This window comes from Hordeum vulgare, chromosome 1H (assembly GCF_904849725.1).
Source record: "Hordeum vulgare subsp. vulgare chromosome 1H, MorexV3_pseudomolecules_assembly, whole genome shotgun sequence".
In the NCBI taxonomy this organism is placed as follows: domain Eukaryota; kingdom Viridiplantae; phylum Streptophyta; class Magnoliopsida; order Poales; family Poaceae; genus Hordeum; species Hordeum vulgare.
The window spans coordinates 506,775,044-506,793,784 of record NC_058518.1 but is presented as its reverse complement, the minus strand read 5'-3'; the positions used below and the strand labels follow the sequence as shown (position 1 = coordinate 506,793,784).

At 41.7% G+C, this 18,741-nt stretch overlaps 2 protein-coding genes and 1 pseudogene across 2 annotated transcripts; 2 read left to right on the top strand and 1 right to left on the bottom strand.

Moving 5' to 3' along the window:
- Positions 1–2,982: 2,982 nt before the first annotated feature.
- LOC123420501 lies at positions 2,983–5,124 on the bottom strand (annotated as a pseudogene).
- Positions 5,125–7,938: 2,814 nt separating this feature from the next.
- Positions 7,939–11,789, top strand: LOC123451499 (delta(14)-sterol reductase). Its single transcript, XM_045128256.1, has 12 exons — positions 7,939–8,277; positions 8,361–8,431; positions 8,601–8,657; positions 8,995–9,086; positions 9,198–9,245; positions 9,769–9,889; positions 9,968–10,014; positions 10,176–10,257; positions 10,469–10,545; positions 10,656–10,775; positions 11,321–11,395; positions 11,472–11,789. The coding sequence occupies exons 1-12, from the start codon at positions 8,109–8,111 to the stop codon at positions 11,623–11,625; spliced, it is 1,113 nt and encodes a 370-aa protein (XP_044984191.1). The 5' UTR covers positions 7,939–8,108; the 3' UTR covers positions 11,626–11,789.
- Positions 11,790–13,615: 1,826 nt separating this feature from the next.
- Positions 13,616–18,538, top strand: LOC123451483 (probable isoprenylcysteine alpha-carbonyl methylesterase ICME). Its single transcript, XM_045128255.1, has 12 exons — positions 13,616–13,873; positions 14,492–14,568; positions 14,759–14,828; positions 14,912–14,992; positions 15,062–15,136; positions 15,242–15,343; positions 15,886–16,023; positions 16,652–16,717; positions 16,805–16,945; positions 17,291–17,381; positions 18,031–18,196; positions 18,332–18,538. Exons 1-11 carry the CDS (start codon positions 13,683–13,685, stop codon positions 18,190–18,192), a joined length of 1,194 nt encoding a protein of 397 aa, XP_044984190.1. The 5' UTR covers positions 13,616–13,682; the 3' UTR covers positions 18,193–18,196; positions 18,332–18,538.
- The last annotated feature ends 203 nt before the right edge of the window (positions 18,539–18,741 follow it).

The window sequence follows — 18,741 nt, the reverse complement described above, 5'->3', positions numbered from 1 at the left end:
AATTAAGAGAAATAGGGGAATGCATCATCCTAATTGTGAAGTACTGACAAGATAACCAATTGCCAACAATGACCAAGGCCGAGTGAACGACATGGAAATTAGGAAGCAGGGAATCTTCTTTCAACGCTGGTGGTTAGCATGCATGGACCGTGCCATGTAACAGGTAGATTTGATTAGTAGCAGTATTCCACTATACCATAAGTTCTGTTGGTCCTGGAGTTGCCTTACAAAATTATTATCAAAAATCTAAAGCCTGCATCTTACCTCATGTCAAATCGGCTGTGTTGGTAGTGTTTCTTCACACGGTTGATCTACGGGATTTGCATCTCATGAGTATATATAGAAGAGTTTTGGATTTCCATCTCTTGTACTTGCTAGAAAATTAACATGAATGTGATAGAATATGAAAATGGCTTGTCAGCATCAGCGCAGTACACAGGGTCAGACACATTATGGTTGACGCCACAAATAACATGAAGATCATACAATTCCTGTAAGTGGGCAGAGGCATCAGTGAATGTAACATGTCAACATGATAATTAGAAGTAAATTAAAGAGCTAAAGATGCAAATCTCAAGATTAACTTACTCTGTTCTCCAGTTCATATGATGTCGGCACTGCTCTGACTTTCTTAGAAATTCGCGCATGCTCGTCCGTCTAGGTTAGTTCATATTGAGCATGCCGGGAGAGCTAATGCATGGTGAACGGACTGATGCCGCAGTGAAAGGGGGGGGGCTTGAAACATCTCTTCGGTAATGCAGTCGACATCAACAAAGTTGAGTGGAGCATTAATCTTCAGGCTTGAGAATGTAGCCATTGGCCATGTTCACTACACAGAAATGTCGGAGCTATGGGTGAGAGAGTAGAGAGAGAGAGAGAGGAAACATAGAATTGCCCTATGCTAGTACGGTTATCCTGCAACCAACTCGTCCTTGGGCTAGTACCCTGTCTTTCCTCTGACCGGCCGCACGCGTCCTATGGCTGCCTCATCGACCTAACAAACATTCTTGGCAACATGCATAACTTATATTTTTGCATAACAAACTCAATGAGGTTGATCCTCACATGTGACATTCATTGACCTTCATTAAATATTAAAAGCTTTTGTGGAAACTCACTTGTTTTAGAACAGGAAAGGGTATAATTTGAAGAAAAATAGCACTGCTCACTCGCAAAAAAGTCCTTGTGATGAAGCTCCAACGAACAATATTTGTCCTCCTGATAGGAGCATAGAATTAGTAAATCAATTAAACCTGGAAAGAAGATGGATACAGGCATATAAGCAAAAGTCTAAGCATGATCAGAAGTAAATGCAAGGAGTAAACATATTGCCTCCTATTTATCTGTAGCCTGCCCATGTTAAAGAAATTTTACATGAGAACATTGTCACGAATGATTCTACAATAAATGAAGTAGTACAAGTTCAGTATATTATACAAGGATACATATTCAATATTCATGAGGACAATACTTTAAGCCTACTACAGAAAAATATATTGAAGCGAATAAAGAGGGAAAATAAGAGAACATAAGCTGGTACTTATATGTTATCGTAAACTATTTTTTTGTAGTGTGAGGTTGATAAGTTGATGACATCCCACCAAGATGAGTGATTATGTACTTTCCCTCGACAACAGTCTAGAAGGTTAAACTGAAAGTAATGCAATATCATAACACTCAACATAGGAGTTGCAAGGTTATGCAAGCAATCAAATATCATTCTAGTCAAGTCAAAGATGAAGGAATAAACATACTAATGAAGATTCAGTCTAGAGACCATGCGACTAAGCCACAATAACTTTTGGTTTCATACATACAAACATAATGTAGTAAGCCAGAACACACAAATTAAAATATCATGAAAGGTAGTGATATAAAGGAGTAAACGTTTCGTGCCACCTTTAACTTGTGAGAGATATCAGGTATATAACACTAACAAGTTTGTACATGCTCCACGACTTGTGTGAGTATTTTCTTTGTTCCTGATACTTGTGTGAAGAGCACCTTGTCCATACAACCCTATACATACATACAAGATATTAAAGGGGGGGGGGGAGGAATCATAATAGATCAATGACGGTTCAAAACTGGTCCACGGAAAAAGAGAAGGCTTACGAGAGCTTAGGGTAGGGTGGCACCGGCGTGACGCTGCCAATGGTCAAAGTAGCAGCCGCCAAGGCAACGAACTTGAGGCGCACCCTTGGTCTCGACGAGATTGACACAGACGGAAGAGACGGCGACTGATGGTGATGGCCAAGCCCCTGATTACCGAAAAAAATACCGGCCCATGGTTACCTTGCGGCTTGCACACAGTTTATATGTCATCTCCAATGACACAACAAGAATAGATAGCAGACTACGGCTCATCACGACCTGAATCCAAAATTGCACGACATGCGCTGAGAAGGTTTGTGAGAACAACCACAAAAGAACAACAAACAAAGTGCAGAACAAGGACATGAACATGCCTAGGTATTAATGGTGTTTGTACTCGTACAGTTAATAGAACAAACTATATATATGTTTAAATACCATCAGTACTCACAATGACTACTACGTTTGTATACCACATCAGCTAGTCGGCCCACCTTGCCTCCTCTCCAATGTCAATGGATGGCCACACTCGCAATCGGCTGGTGGACTAACGCGGGCAGCCTAGATATATACGAGTGCCAATGTCATAGCCCGTAAGAATGGATCAGATCCAATAAATACACAAGGAGTTAACCTATTGGAAAGGGCAGGTGAAGAAGAGGAACCTGGAGGTGCGGGGCCTGACCTCCCCCTTGCTACTGCTAGTGATGGTCCTGGAGAAATCGAAGCAAGTTAAGGAAGAATTGGACGACGCCGAGCAGAAGTGGCTGATGGGCAGAGCCGTCTTCCTCGCTAGCCGCCTGATCCAATTGCTGCCCCCTCCTCCCATCGACGGACACTGGCTACAGGCCTCCACCTCTAAATCCTTGCTCTGCCCAGTTCACTAATTTATTAGTGGAAAAGGATGCTTAAATGAAGCAAAATATGGAATCCTTGCCCAGTGGAAAGGATAAGACACAAACCTTTGCAAGTAGAGTCTTCCCTATTCCAGGTTCCCCATATAGTATGACTCCCTTCGGAGGCCTGATCCCAATATCCTCGTATAGCTCAGGATGTGTCAACGGAAGTTCCACTGCCTCTTTGATCTCTTGAATTTGGGCATCCAAACCACCAATGTCAGCATAAGACTCCAAAGGTGCCTTCTCAACTTTCATGACAGAAACCATAGGATCAACTTCATCTTGCAGAATTCCGACCACCGAGAGAACCTGACAGAAATGATATCAAGCTTGATTCTCAATAAATTTTGAATGAGTTGCATCAAACAGACATATAATTGATTTGTCCGCATAAAAGCATATTGAGTTTAAAAACTGGAATGGAACAGAAGATCTAGAGATGCACCCATTAAAAATAAATCTAAACACCGGTACAAACATATCATTAACCACACAAAGAATATAAGAGCTGAAGACACAAATGCAGATTACAGGAAAACACGTACTACAAAAAGAAATACTGCAAGAAAATTACTGCATTTAGTTTTGATCATGGTGTTACTGTGTTAGTTAAGAAAGCAATAACATAAATTATGCTTTAAAGTTTGAATATGGAGTTCAAGTGAACATGTGTTTGCTTTTGCAACTGTCAATTATTGACGATGGTTAGTCCTAATATAGAGGCAAGTAAGTGGTCACCATCATATATACTCGCTCCGTTTCTAAATATAAGTCTTTTCAGGGATTTTAATATGGACTACATACGGATGTATATTTTGCTCCGTATGTAGTCCACATTGGATTCTATAAAAAGACTTATATTTAGGAATGGAGGGAGTAGATAGACACAAAAGGATTTTACTTAACCAAATATATAAGTTTCTGAAAATTATTCCTAAAGAAATCAAGGAAATGACGCTTAGCAATGAAACAAAACAAATTAGCACAGACAACATAAGCATTGTATTACAAATTGTAGCGAAGTTCATGCATAAATATCTTCATATATAATCAAATCAGGTGTCACGGTTCTGCACATACAAAACAAGCAATGATCACAACCACATTCATCTCAATTCCCATGTTTTGCCCTATGGCCCCCATCCCACAAGTCTCAATGTCATTAAAATGCCCCAAGTTCACCAAATGGATCAGTTATAACTCACTCTGATGTTGTCACTTGTTAGCCTCCCTTCATAAAGGTCATCCACTTATCAACCTTCTAGAATCAAGGAAATCACCAGCATCACAACAAAACACTAAGGCCCTCATTCTTTCAAAAGAGGTTTGAATAGATTCTAGAAATCCTAGGTAGTAGAAATAAATCCTAAGGAAAAATTCCAATGGGATTCAATCCTATGAATCGAACAACTAATATAAGAAAAAAAACTCTAATCCTCCAAAATTCCTATGAAAATCCTTTGAATCAAAGGAGCCCTAATCTGAACTCGCACTAGGTTTTCTCGCGGTCAAAAGTATTCAATTATAATCCCTGTTCGAGTCCATCAGATAAATGCAGAATTTATAGATTCGTACCTTGTTATGCATCAGTATGGAGCATCCCGGCTCCAGCTGGTCCTTGTCGACGAACAAGAGTATGCTGACATAGTACTCAGGCCCAACGGACGACGAGACGATTGCATGGCTCTCATCGATGATCTCCTCGAGCGAGCCAACGCTCATAGGGGTGCCGCGGAGGTCGTCGACCTTAGATCGGTCTTCCTCCGTCTTGTCTTCGCTGGGGTGCAGCCGCTCCTGGCTCGCGACGAACTCCTCCTCCATGAGAAGGTAGTCCTTGACGCGGTCCAGCTTGATAAGGCGGAGGCGGCACTTGGAGAGCGGAGCCACGGGGGGCAGCCGCGCTGCCGCCTCGGAGCCCCTCTGTTTCCGCTGCTTGCGGCCCACGCGCGACGGGCGGGGCGGCGGGCGGCTCGAACTTCTTGTCCTTCTTGTCGCCGGCGGCACCGTCGCCCGGCTTGCGGTCACCGGGGAGACCGCCCTGCTTGCCCATGCCGCCCGGAGAACCCTGCCCCATCGTCGCCGGCTGGTTGCTTCGATTCGAGGGTTAGGGTTTGGGTTAGCGGAGAGATAGAGAGATCGGCTTTTCTTTTGCTATACTATCGATGAGGAAACTCGGATGACACTGGATCCGGGATCGGCAGCCTGCTCCGGGAGAGAACATGATGGAGATAGCCGCCGCTGCTCGTGAGATCAGGAGGGAAGACACACGGAGCAGGAGCTCCCCGCAATGACGATGTGGGGGCGAACGGCTCCGGTGAAAGGGGATCGAACCGAGGGTGAGACGAGAGGGACGAGGGAAAGACGAGGGTCGATCCAGCTACCGTGGGGAGATGCGGGGTCGATCCAGCTGACTGGCCTTCCATAGCAGCCCAATCAACGACAAGCCTCGAAAAAAGTCACGAGAGTAGCAGCCCTTTAGGACAGATGGCCCAGGTCGCGGAAAACTTGCACTGAAACGAAGATCTAACGGCCAGGAATGATTGAAATACAAAATCTAACGGCCGAAATCTCTGATGGCGTGAGAAAGCTCCGTTTAGACTCGGTTTTACTGTCCTAAGAGCATCTCCAACGGCAGCGTAAAAAATCCGCGCCCAATAAATTTTTTAGCGCGTCACTGTAACAGTTTTGAAGCGCGGCGACCGGAGCATCTCCAACAGACGCGCGCTAGTGCGGCGCCCAATCCAGTCCGATCCAGCGGTCCCATCTGCAGTCGCTCAGAGTTTGCTATGCGCGCAAGCCGGCGCACCAAATATGTTGCGCGCGATAGTGTTTTTAAGCGCGCGCCCAGAAGTTTTTAGCGCGCGCAGCGTTTTGCAGCTTATGCTGGAGCAGTCCGGCGCCCAAAAAACGAATCATTTAGCGCGCGGAGCAGTTTTTGTGCGCCTGTTGGAGATACTCTAAATAAGTGTACATATATTTCTTCTCACAAAGTCCCAACTCCCATCCATCATTATCTCCCCCATCTTCCTCCGTAGCATCCTAAGGCATGATATGCATCGAGAAATCTACGAGAAGTATCCCTTTTTTAGCATGACTCACTATGATAGCTACTTCATCCGTTTCAAAATAAATGTTTTTATCTTTGTATAATTTTGTACTGGAGCTAGTACAAAGTTGAGACAGTTATTTTGGGACGGAAGAAGTATTATCATTAGTCTAGACATTGTTGTTTCTCTTACAACTTGCTTCTATGGTTGCTATAGTACACTATGTAGTCTCTTGAAAGTTGAAGGTTAACTCTATACTTATTCCATCAAACAATCCTTGCGGCTTTAATACACTTGTCTACCTACTGTCAGAATTAATACTGTTGTTAGGTGATGACTGCGACGGAATATGCATCATATACTTGTCCTTTCATTTCTTCGTATCTGTTCATATACTTGTCTTTCAACTAGCTAGCTCCATTGTCAAAAATACACAATTAGGTTGCCACACAACATATCTTGCAAGAACTCAATTTTTTAAGGTCGGCACCATTGTTTTGGTTGACAGTTGTGTACATTATGTTAAGGACGTATCTATCTATTATCGCATACCTAAAGCACATTCCGATAAAAGGTTAGAGATAAATAGAAATTATAACAAAATGCATCCTATGGTCTAAAAGAGGCTATTCGTGTGAGGTATTCACGACTTAGCTTCACACTGGCTAAATTTTATTTTGTTCCCACCAAGGTAAATATGGCTGAACTTTGTTTCGTTCCAGCCAAGGCGGATATGTCTGTACGTGTGTCCCAACACTCTAATCACCATGTTCATGACGATCTATGTGATATGTCTTCATTAATAAAAAGTGGAGCAAGGAGGAACCCCTTTTATTTAAAATAAATAAATCTACTCCCTCCGTTCCTAAATATAAGACCTTGTAGAGATTGCACTACGAACTACATACGGATGTATATAAATATATTTTAAAGTATAGATTCGCTCATTTTGCTTCGTATGTAGTCTATAATGAAATCTCTATAAGATCTTATATTTAGGAACGGAGGGAGTATGTGATATGTGGAGGCACTTGGGTTGTCTCTCAAACAATAGCTTGGTTACTTGCACGATACTATACACTACTAGGTCTTGGTATCCTTTACAATTAGTTTTTGTAAAAAAGGAGTGCCCATCCGTAGCGATACGTGCACCGTTATTTTGTGTACAAAACTAACATAGATGGAGGAATCTTTACAAACGGGATCGCATCACGTGATTCGCATAAATTTAAAATACTTCATATATTTCTGAAGGACTGAACCATGCATGTGAGACCTTGAGCAATAGTACTACTCCCTCTGTTCTTAATACTTCCTCCGTCTCAAAATTCTTATCTTAGGTTTGTTTAAAAATTAATGTATCATAATACTAAAACGTGACTAGATAAATTTATATGTAAATAAATCTAAGACATGAATTTTGAGACGAAGGGAGTATAAGTTTTTCTACAGATTTTATTAGAAGACTACATACAAATATATATTAGACATATTTTAAAGCAAAGATCCATTCATTTTATTCCGTATATATTCGTTTAATGATTTTTTTTAAACTTATATTTATAAACGGAGGGAGTAGTACATAAGGACAGACACGGAGTTGTTTGCCATGCATCTTGTTGGCAAGTTATACATAAATATAAATCCTCCCGAGGCATCCTACATGAATCACATTGCTTCTATGAAGTTCACCGAACTGTTTCTGCAAATTTAGTTTAAAAAAAACGTTTTCTGCAAATTCTGTTCGAATTCAAGGATAGCATTATTATTTCAAAAAAAAAAAAAAACTGCGCTTCAAACAGAACTGACGGAAATGGCCCCCCTAAGGCCCACCTTCACTGCCATTTTTGTTTTTTGTTTTTGAAAAGATATCTTCACTGCCAATTTGACTCCCTGTTTACTGAGATCCACGTGCTTCCCCAATTTCCGCCTCGGTCTCGCCGCCGCAGCCTCTGCATCCCGCCGTCCACCGTCGACCCCGCAACGCACCGGCCTCCTCCGGATCCGTCGCGCCGCAGCTGGCTTCGGAGTGACTAGTTTGGGATCCCCTTTCGCCGCGGCGACGCGGATGATGGACGCGGCCGACGTGCTCGCGGCGCTGGCGCCCTCCCGGAGCGCGGCGGTGGTGCTGGCCTCCTACCTCGCGTACCTCGCCGCCGCGGGCGCCGTCCTCCCCGGCAAGCTCGTCGCCGGCGCCGTCCTCCCCGACTCCTCCCGCCTCCACTACCGCTGCAATGGTGCCCTCTCCCTCCAAGGCGCAAAACGTTTCTCTTCTTCCGCCGTCTGTCTGCCTGCTCAGCCGACTGACGCTTCTGTGCAGGTCTGCTCTCGCTCCTGCTGCTCTTGGGGCTCTCCTCGCTCGGCGTCTACATGGATTGGATGACTCCCACGGTGAGCTTCTGTTCAATCTCTCCACTAGCTCCTACACGCCGGCATTCAGTTTCCTAGTTCCTGCAAATCGCATTCCGGAGATTTACACAAGTCAAAGCGCACTTGGGAGATTCAAAAATGTTCTGACGAATTTATTACCAGCTTAAGGTTCGTTGTTTCCTGCTTGCAGGTTGTGGCTGACCGCGGACTCGAGCTACTGTCGACGACCTTCATTTTCAGTGTCATTGTAGGTGCCACTTCCTACCTCGACATCCTTATTACACTTTAACTGAACTGTTTGGTCATGTGCATGTCTAGTTTCTACCTTCTGCATATGCACCTTCACTTCAATTCAACACAGCCAAAGTTCAGCAAACGGATGGATTTGTCTGTATATCTGCAAGGCAACGAATTTAGATGGTAAACGTGGATGAAGTCTTGTCACAAGTTCGGGCATGATAAAGCCAGACTTGGGCAATGGTATTAAACTTCAACGCATAATATTGTGTAACACCTGGTCACAAATGGGTCAAATCAAATACTGCCATTCTCCCGATTAACTCATCTGTTAATGTTTCATTCAGGTCACTTTCCTGCTCTATTATATTGGGTTAAGGTCCCGCCATCAAAGTTCTTCGTTGAAACCACATACTACCGGGAGCTCCATACAAGATTGGTACTTTCGGAAGTCCACTCCTGTTTTCTTGTTTAGTGATGTTAGATATCACTTTGTCTATTCCACTTCCGTTTTCTTGTTTAATGATATAGGTGCCACTTTGTCTAACAGGTGGTTCGGAGTGCAGCTTAATCCCCATTTTATGGGAGTTGACCTCAAGTATGTTGGCAATATCTTCCTTGTTTTCTTACCTAATTGTGACACTTCTTGGGAAATTTCGGATGACATATGATTGCTGTGAAAATTGAGTTATTGGTTTGCTGGTGTAGCCACTCCCATTTATTTGATAATGGTCTTGTTGACCCATTGATAAATTAACAAGAAGTTGTTAATTTGTTGAGATCTCCTGCCTTAAAAACAGACATGCTAGCTTCTTTTTTTTATATAGATACATGAATACAAATGAATATTTCTTATAGGCTGAAGGACAATTGGAAATGAAGTTTGGTATGCTGCATAGCTATTTTTTATCTCTGCATAATTGTTTCCACAGGTCATATCATTCCTATTTTGTGGTGGCAATTAGCGTGAAAACAAGTTAATGTTGAATGTTAACTCTATATATTCAGTTTCAAAAACTTTCCCGGCATAACTTTATCACTAGGACAGTAAAAAATTATGAATCAGAGTAAACTATGGACCTGATCATAAATGTTTTTTCTCGTGTTCATTATGGTTGCAGATTCTTTTTCATAAGGGCTGGAATGATGGCATGGTTGTTTATCAACCTCTCTTTGTTTGCAAAGAGCTACCTAGCTGGTTCAGTTAACCGTGCAGTCATTCTTTACCAATTCTTTTGTGGGGTATTGAATGCTGACATCTTCTTATTCGATCATCAGTTACAATATTATATATGAAAGTAATTATGTTTCTTCATGCAGTGGTATATTATAGATTACTTCATTCATGAAGAATTCATGACCTCCACGTAAGTACATGTTGTCTTCTACTGTAGTAAATAGATGAATTAATTTCAATATGCCAGTTTTGTTGCCTATAGAATAAATACGGGGCTTATGGTGGCAAGCATGAAGCTTCGTACTTCATTTTTTTTTTCATTCCTGTGATTCCCTTGACTATTATTCCCAGATGGGACATTATTGCGGAAAGGTTGGGTTTCATGCTGGTGTTTGGTGATCTAGTTTTCATTCCTTTTACCTTCACTATTCAGGTATGTATATTCCCATTTGTTAAAAAATGATATATTTGAATGTGCAAATATCTACTCATGCCGCTACTGAATATGCTTTACCCATAGCATCATTCCTAAATTGTTCTCTCAGTTTACATTCGCAGGTTCATGTAATGGTTTTTCTGTCTCTTCTTTTGAATTATGAATTGACAAATGAGCTACTTACCAAATTTTATGACTTGTTGACCAGGGTTGGTGGCTTCTGGGAAACAAAGTGGAGCTTCCACTTTTGGCTTCCGTTGCTAACTGCTTCATTTTCCTTGTTGGGTACTCTTTTCTATGTCTTCATGAACCCCCTGTTCGATTATGTACGCTCTACTCTAGTCTGCTTCTTGCATTGTAATATTTCTGACCAAGCTTTACTGCATTTTGCACAGTTATCTAGTGTTCAGAGGAGCCAACAAACAAAAACATTTGTTCAAGAAGGACCCTAAAGCTCCTATATGGGGTAAACCTCCCAAAGTTGTGGGGGGAAAGCTGCTTGTGTCTGGCTACTGGTAAGCTACATGCATCTTGTGGAACCTCTGCATGTGTTTTCTTCCCTGCTAACTACTCGTCTATGCATATGTCTTCTAAAGTGTGTACTGTTGGCTATTTCAGCAGCATCGTGTATTGCAAGTGACCTCGTTCTCTTTATAATGTAAAGAAAATAAGAGCCTGTGTGCACTTTTTGTTTTTCATTCTGAATATTTAGCTGGTCCTGTTTAGTCAAAACACAGCCTACCCCAACTTGTTTGGGACTGAAAGGCTTGGTTGTTGTTGTTGTTGTTGTTTAGTCAAAACACGAAAAGTTGAAGGAAAGCAAATGTCAGTCAGTAGGTAAACAGTCAACAGAAACATGATTTATTACTACTTGGAACACACTGCACCTTAATGATGTTCACGACAGATTTATTCAACCATTGCATTTTACCAAACAGTAGTTTTCTTCTAGACATGTTAGATTTTTCAAACCTTGATTTTTCAAATCACTGTTGTTAACTGCTGCTGCCCTGAATGTAAAAATGAAAAATAACAAGTCCCCTCTTTTGGCTGTGTATAGGGGCATTGCAAGGCACTGCAACTACCTTGGGGATCTACTCCTGGCACTCTCATTCAGCTTGCCTTGTGGAGCGAGGTAAGTGATACATAAAATCAAATTATTTATGTTTGATCAAACATGAATAGCCTTTGAACCCTTAATTTTGATGCAGCTCCGTGATCCCGTACTTCTACCCGACGTACCTGCTCATCCTGCTGATATGGAGGGAGAGAAGAGACGAGGCGAGGTGCGCGGAGAAGTACAAGGACATCTGGGCAGAGTACTGCAAGCTCGTGCCCTGGAGGATCCTGCCTTATGTGTACTGATTAGTTCAAGAATCAGAAGGCCATGTTGTATTGTTATTGTAGACTATAATGATCATGGAGAGCTAATTGGTAAGTTCTTCAGTACATTGTTCTTTGTCATCCAGTTTTGAATTGAGGCTACATCGAGCTCTAGCGTGATTGCAAGGAAGTGCTGTTAATTTTCATCTGAGCTGCCCTTTTTCTTCTTATCAACACTTGCAATTGCTGAAAGAACAGAGTACTGTAGGAAAACGGTCAAACGTTTGGGGTTTGTTTTTCCAGCATGTGTTATCGGATTACTTGGAAACATTGCCTGGCTAGGAATGTTGCTTGTGATAATGAGCAATGGTGTGCACCAGCAGACACGATGCCAACATCATGAGTCACATGTACGTATGTTAGTAGAACCATGTCTGAACTTTGAAGCCACCAGGCTTCTGGCTGCCTGATAGTTTGTAGAACCTTGATATTATGTCTGAACCTTGATGCTATCAGACACCCCTGTTTGCACTTGTTGATATTTATGCATTTGCTATGTCCCGGGAAACATTTTCGCGACTTTGGGATGGGGTTGAAGTGAGCTGCGGAACTCCAGACGCGGCTAGCCAAGGTGTACTAACTAGTTAATAAATCAGAAGGTGCAGTTGCACCATTGCTGAGCCATGTTGTATTTCGTTGCGGACTATGATGATCATGTAGAACTAACTGGTAAGGTTCTGTACGATGTTCTTTGATATCCAGTGTTGAATTGAAGTTACATCTCATCTCTAGCTTGGTAAAGGAACCGCTGTCAATTTTCTCTTCTTCGTGGTTGAGTTTGGTGTTTGTTGCCCAGCATGATTACTACTCCCTCTGTTCCTAAATATAAGTCTTTTAAGAGATTTCATTAGGGGTCTACATACGAAGCAAAATGAATTAATTTACACTCTAAAATATGTCTATATACATCCGTATGTAGTTCATTAGTAAAACCTCTAGAAAGACTTCCGTGCAGTTTAGGTTTCGGTTGTCTTTCGCTATCTTTGGAGTTTCTACATGTCCGTAGTAGTGTTTTCTTTTATGAGGCGGCAATTTGCTTCACATATCGAGGCGGTCGGCGTCTTCTCGCCTGCATCGACGACTTTTCGGTCGCTGTTTCTGTAAGCTCCTATGTTTAAAAAGTTTAATCCTCTACAATCGAGCTATCCTGACGGCGAAACATTGGTATGGGGCGTTCTTCGACGGGTCTTCCGAAATCAGTTCGGTTTAGGTTTCGGTTGGCTTTCGTCGTTTTTGGAGTTTGTATGTGCCCTTATCAGGAGTTTCTTCCGCAGGCGGTGATTTGCTTCACATATCGAGGCGGCCGACGTCTCCAGACCTACATCGACGACTTCCTGACCGCTGCTTCTGTAAGCTCCTATGTTTAAAAAGTTTAATCCGCCAAGTCAGATGCCCAATCGAGCCATGGTAACGACGAATCATCAGTGAATGTCAGAGGAAGAAGACGTTTGCACCCCAAAAGATTTGAATGCAATTGCATATTTCTGAACTGGTATGTTTGTAAGGACATCTAGGAGCTGTTCGATGACCCCCCAGCTCCCTGAAATCACCAATTCCGGGAGTGGAGTTGCGGAGCCGGAGAGCCTCCAAACATGCCTCTGATATAGCCCTTCCGAAAGAAGAAGAAAAAAAGGGATAATACTTTGAAACATTTCAGCCAAAAGATTTGAATGCAATTACATACTCCCTCCATTCCTTTATGTAACTTGTATTATTTCTGACACGGTGACCAAGGCGCATAATTATACACATGTTAAGACAAAATTAACCTTGGCAGCTAATATAGCCCTTTGGAAAGAAGAAGAAGAAAAAGGATAATACTTTGAAACATTTCAGCCAAAAAAAAAAAGAAACCAGCTCGCCGGTGCTCACGCACGCTCGCGAGGCGCGCTCGTCCACCTCCTAATTTAGGCGCGCGCCCTCCCTCCCCCTCTCCTCTCCAACCACCGACGCCACGCTCCCGCAGGCCCACCTCCCCGCCACCGGAACCTCTCGGCCCACCGACGGACGGACGGACGGACGGATCCAACCGCGCAGCGATGCAGCAGCCCGCCTCGCCGGCCTCGCGCGGCGGCACCCCGCGCCTGCGCAAGCGCGACTCCTCGGCGCCATCCACCCCGAGAGCGGGCGGCGTCCGCCGCCGGACCACGTTCCGCGAGGACGTCGGCCACGCCGCCGCCGAGACCTACCTCGTCACGCGCCTCGCCTTCATCCTCCTCCGCTCCCTCGGGTACGTAACCACCGGCGATCCCCCTCCCTCCACTCTTCCTCGACGGGTTATGCTTATGCTATGCACGCTTCAGTGTTGGTACTATATATCACGCGATCGCATTGATCCCACCGTGCACGCGATGCCACAGACTTTGCGTGGTTTTGTGGTGATTTGGAGACGAACAGGAGTGTGATCGGCATCACACCGCACACAGATTCCCCCAATCAATCCGAACATTTTTCATGCTTTAATATCCAAAAATGCATGGCCACGTCTAATCGTCTGAGGAGATCTCTGTGCAGCAAAGTGCTAGACACCAATGTGAATTTTTTCCTAATTGGTTCAACCTTCTACACAATACCTACTCTCCCAGTAGACCAGTGCGCGATTAGCCTATGATAATCATCGTTACTCAATGCAAGTTCATCGCGGTGGAGCCACACGTTTTCAGTTAATTTTCAGTGAATTTAACCTTCAGTATTTTTTTTCTGTTATGCACACCCAAGCTTCATATTTCCTAATATGCAATGACTGTCTGTAATCTATTCTCCAAAACATCCAGGTGCATATATGCTATATTTTCCCAAAAGAAGTCTAAATATGGATGTTTTTGGTACTTCCTTTATTTTTTTTCAGGGTAGGCTCTCGGTGGATATGTCAACTTCTTGCGCTCCTAACATACGCAGTTTTACTTATGCCCGGTTTCATAAAAGGTGTGTGAAAATTGAGTTTACCTTTAGTATCATCATGTTAGTTATCGTCATGGTGGTCACATATTCTTGGCTCTTGCCAATAAGTGACTTTGGGCTTGTTAAATTAAACTGCCCTCTGCACAATTGGTAGATGCAGTTGAAGCTTGCTCGTCATTTCTAACATGTACATTTCATTATTTTGGGTTGCCAGTTGGGTATTACTATTTCTTCTCAAGCCAGGTTCTTAGAAGCGTAATCTATGGAAACCAACCAAGAAACAGGTAAGCAGGGTTACATACCGCAGAAACAAAAAAACATCTGGTTTTTGAGCCGTGTTAGCGTTACTGAAAATCATAATGTACAGGTTGGATATGTACATACCCAGAGAACGTAGGAAACCCAATCCAGTTGTGGTATTTGTAACCGGTGGAGCTTGGATCATTGGGTGAGTGATTTTTTTCTCAAGACGACTTTCTCCGTGACTTCCATTGTTGATGGTCATGATTCTGTTCAGTTACAAGGCGTGGGGTGCTCTTCTTGGAAAACGGTTAGCGGAGCGTGGAATTATAGTCGCTTGCGTTGATTACAGGTGCTTACCATTTGATGGCATTTCTATCTAATTTCAAGACTTCTGGACGAGCGAGTATCGATTTTCATATGCCTGGTTGATGAGATATGTAAATATATCTTGCAGAAATTTCCCCCAAGGAACAATAAGTGACATGGTCGGTGATGCTTCTGAGGCAATTTCATTTATTTGTGATACTGTTGCTAGCTATGGAGGAGATCCTAATCAGTAAGTGATCCTTCGTTATATATTTATATCACAGTACACTACTGTGGATGGACTATTTGAAACATCACACAGACAACCGTCCTTTTTATCTTGAAGGAACTATGCACCGCACTTGAATGTCTGATCCTATTCAAAGTCTTTGTTGTGTTGACCTATAGCACTATTGTCCGAACGACTTGGATGTTTGAAATGTATCCTGGATATATTAAGGATATGCACATCAAAATTTATTTTGTGGATGCACCAGTGTTGTCTATACCTACATCGAGCTGCAGGGCTGTAGAAACACACCTGCCTTGCCTAATGCAAAAACTGAAATGCACAATTTAAATCATTGTATTTGCAAGTAAATTAAGCACAAAATAACTTTACAGCTTTCTTTCCTTATATTTGTACTAATGAGTTTTGTCAAGACATGAAACATATTTATCATCAACCTATCGGATGTAATCTTTGAGCTCTGCAACCATTCTGCCTTAGATCTCGTCTTTTCAGATTTTCAGTTTTTACTACATTAATAACTTATTACGACCAACCTACAGGATTTACTTGATGGGTCAATCAGCAGGAGCACATATCGCGGCATGTGCTCTCTTGGAGCAAGCAGTTAAAGAATCTCGAGGAGAAGAAATTTATTGGAGTGTTACTCAGATAAAATCATATTTTGGTTTATCTGGAGGGTGAGCTCTTAAATGAATTGCCATCTGTTTTCATTATATATACATGCATGATTATTGTTCTCAACCAAGTTATCTTTAACTGCCTCTTAAGATGTCATACATGTAGCACTGTCTGATACAAACACCAATACTTCTATTATATCATCACAGACATTTTCCTCTTCTTAATACACAGGCAGAGCATCTTCCATTTTCCGTCAAAAAATATCACAAACATTTTAGGATTCTTTCATGTCTCCCTTTAAGGAGAGGCCCAATCACCTATGTGAATGTGGGAAGAATCTGCTATCGATAATTGTTAGCATACATGATGCTTGATCTATAAACCCTGGTGTATGAGACTGCAATTAGCACCTCTTGTCTTTTTTGGAAAGATACTCTCATTTTTCCTGAGAAAGACAGAGACTTATCTCATAAATTGTTTTTACCCGGTAATTGAACATATGATAACCTTACTAATTCCTAATCAACTTGCTGTCAACTAAATTTTTAAAGCGGCATGTATATGCAACAAAAAGTACAGCGAGAGATAGAATGATAAAGCAACCATCTCTTCTAGCTGGTCTTAGATGCATATCTAGTGTTACCAGCCGTCAATGACATATATGTACTCATTTACATTTTGTAGATACAACATGCAAAATTTGGTTGATCATTTTCATGAACGTGGTCTTTATCGTTCAATTTTCCTCAGGTAATATCTTCATTGAAATTTAATCTGTAAGTGTTGTTCCAACCTTTCTCTAGTAAAAGTGCTCAAGAAATTATGAACTGTTTTCAGCATAATGGAAGGAAGGAGATCATTGCCACAGTTCTCTCCGGAAATTGTGATACAAAAATTAAGTCATGAAGCCATAGCTTTACTTCCTGAGATTGTACTTTTTCATGGAACAGGAGATTACTCTATCCCATCGTCTGCTAGGTTGGACTACTTAACACTCTCCAGATGCTCATTTTGAATGCAATGTTTTATACCTTAATTAAGTGGCTATATCTTTTCTGTTCCATTGTTTGGTGCTTTTCCAAGTTATGAGCATCGAACTGAAATTTAAATATGTGAAGCCAAAGGTAGTCGTTACCAATTTTTTTCTGGCTTAAAATATTTTGCACATTCAAAAACTTAAATCGGCAGTATATTTCAGAATCTATGGTTTCGTTGTTCTTTAATGTGTAGTTAGCACAATTTTAACCACTATATTTCTGCTTAACATAATCTTTTATTCTTATTCCATCTTCAACCTTCCAACCATATTGTTTTTATGTGCAGTGAAAATTTTGCAGACGTCCTAAAAAAAGTTGGTGCAAAAACTAAAGTACAATTGTACAAGGGAAAAACCCATACTGATGTATTTGTACAGGTCAGTTATCTTGAATATCTGCTAGACTTTCCTGCAAAAATAAAAGAATGTCCGCTAGACTTTTGATGACTTGCCACTTCATTAATTTCATGATTTCTGCTACTCCCTCCGTCACGATTTAGAAGGCGTGCATGGAAATTCTCTAGAACCTAGGTGGTTATTGATTGGCTGTAAAATGAGTTAAAAAATAGCATTCACATTATGCATGCATACAAAACTAGTACAACGGAGTACTAATTAGCTGCTAGGAGTAAATGCAATGTGCCTTAAACCTTGTATGTTGTGGAAATGCACGCAAACTTAACCGTGCATTCTAAACCGTGACGGAGGTAGTAATTGAGATTGGGAACAACCTTTTGACACTACATCAACAATGATTTATTTTTGAGGATTACATCAACAACGATTGATAAGCAGACTTTGATGTTATTTGACTTTTCTTATCGGAACTCGATACAATGCGGATAATTAGCACACTGGCCACTACTTTTTTTCCCTGAAGTTGGAAAGGAACTTTGCATTGATATCGTTTATTTTTCTTGCTCGGATAAAGCTAGTCATCTGAAAATATAAAAAATAAGTGCCGATGACTTCATATTTTCAATCCAGAATTGATTGTTTCAAGTCCTGACTTTGTTTTCCATTGTAGGATCCACTTAGGGGTGGCAAAGACCCACTGGTTGAGGATGTTGTTTCTATCATCCATGCTGATGATGCAGTTGCACGTCAGAAGGATGACTCGGCAGCTCGCCCTGAGCGCCTGGTTTCTGAGTGGCAGATAATGTTGGCCCGGCAAATTAGCCCATTTTAAACAGGTTTTGGTTCTCTAAATATCAGCCTTTTTGCTCTCTCAAAATGATCTTTCGGCCCACTATTGGTGCTTCAATTTTTTTTCCGTATGACGGCATGCAGGTAGATTATTTTCTAAGATTCTTTCTTGTTTATTATAGTGCTATTCAACGTTCCAGTGTGATGAACAGCATGATTATACCAAGCAATTGAGCTTCAAACTTACCTTTCGCCGCATGTTCGCACTGAAGAAGCTATAGGTTGTAGGTAGTAGAAAAAAATCAGATTTTGTGAACATAGATTCATATGCCCCGAGTTTTTGTATAGCTGTAGACTTGCAAATCTCAAGCAATTCAATGAAATTCAAATATATTGGTTTCGTACACGTGAGGCTTGTTCCTGCAATGTGCGTAGTCAATTGCAATATCAAATTCACGCTATGTTTCACATCTTGGAACCATTTTTTAAAAATAATACTCCCTCTGTATGTAAATAATTGTAGTTGGGGAGAACTAGAATAGTTCTCCCTAACTATAATTATTTAGATACAAAAGGAGTACATACTTGATGG

Coding starts and splice junctions, on each gene's coding strand:
- LOC123451483 (XM_045128255.1), top strand. CDS start 13,683: ATGCAGCAGCCCGCCTCGCCGGCCTCGCGCGGCGGCACCCCGCGCCTG. Junction 13,874..14,491: donor ATCCTCCTCCGCTCCCTCGG/GTACGTAACCAC, acceptor ATTTTTTTTCAG/GGTAGGCTCTCGGTGGATAT. Junction 14,993..15,061: donor GGTGGAGCTTGGATCATTGG/GTGAGTGATTTT, acceptor GATTCTGTTCAG/TTACAAGGCGTGGGGTGCTC.
- LOC123451499 (XM_045128256.1), top strand. CDS start 8,109: ATGATGGACGCGGCCGACGTGCTCGCGGCGCTGGCGCCCTCCCGGAGC. Junction 8,432..8,600: donor TGGATTGGATGACTCCCACG/GTGAGCTTCTGT, acceptor TCCTGCTTGCAG/GTTGTGGCTGACCGCGGACT. Junction 10,258..10,468: donor CTTTTACCTTCACTATTCAG/GTATGTATATTC, acceptor CTTGTTGACCAG/GGTTGGTGGCTTCTGGGAAA.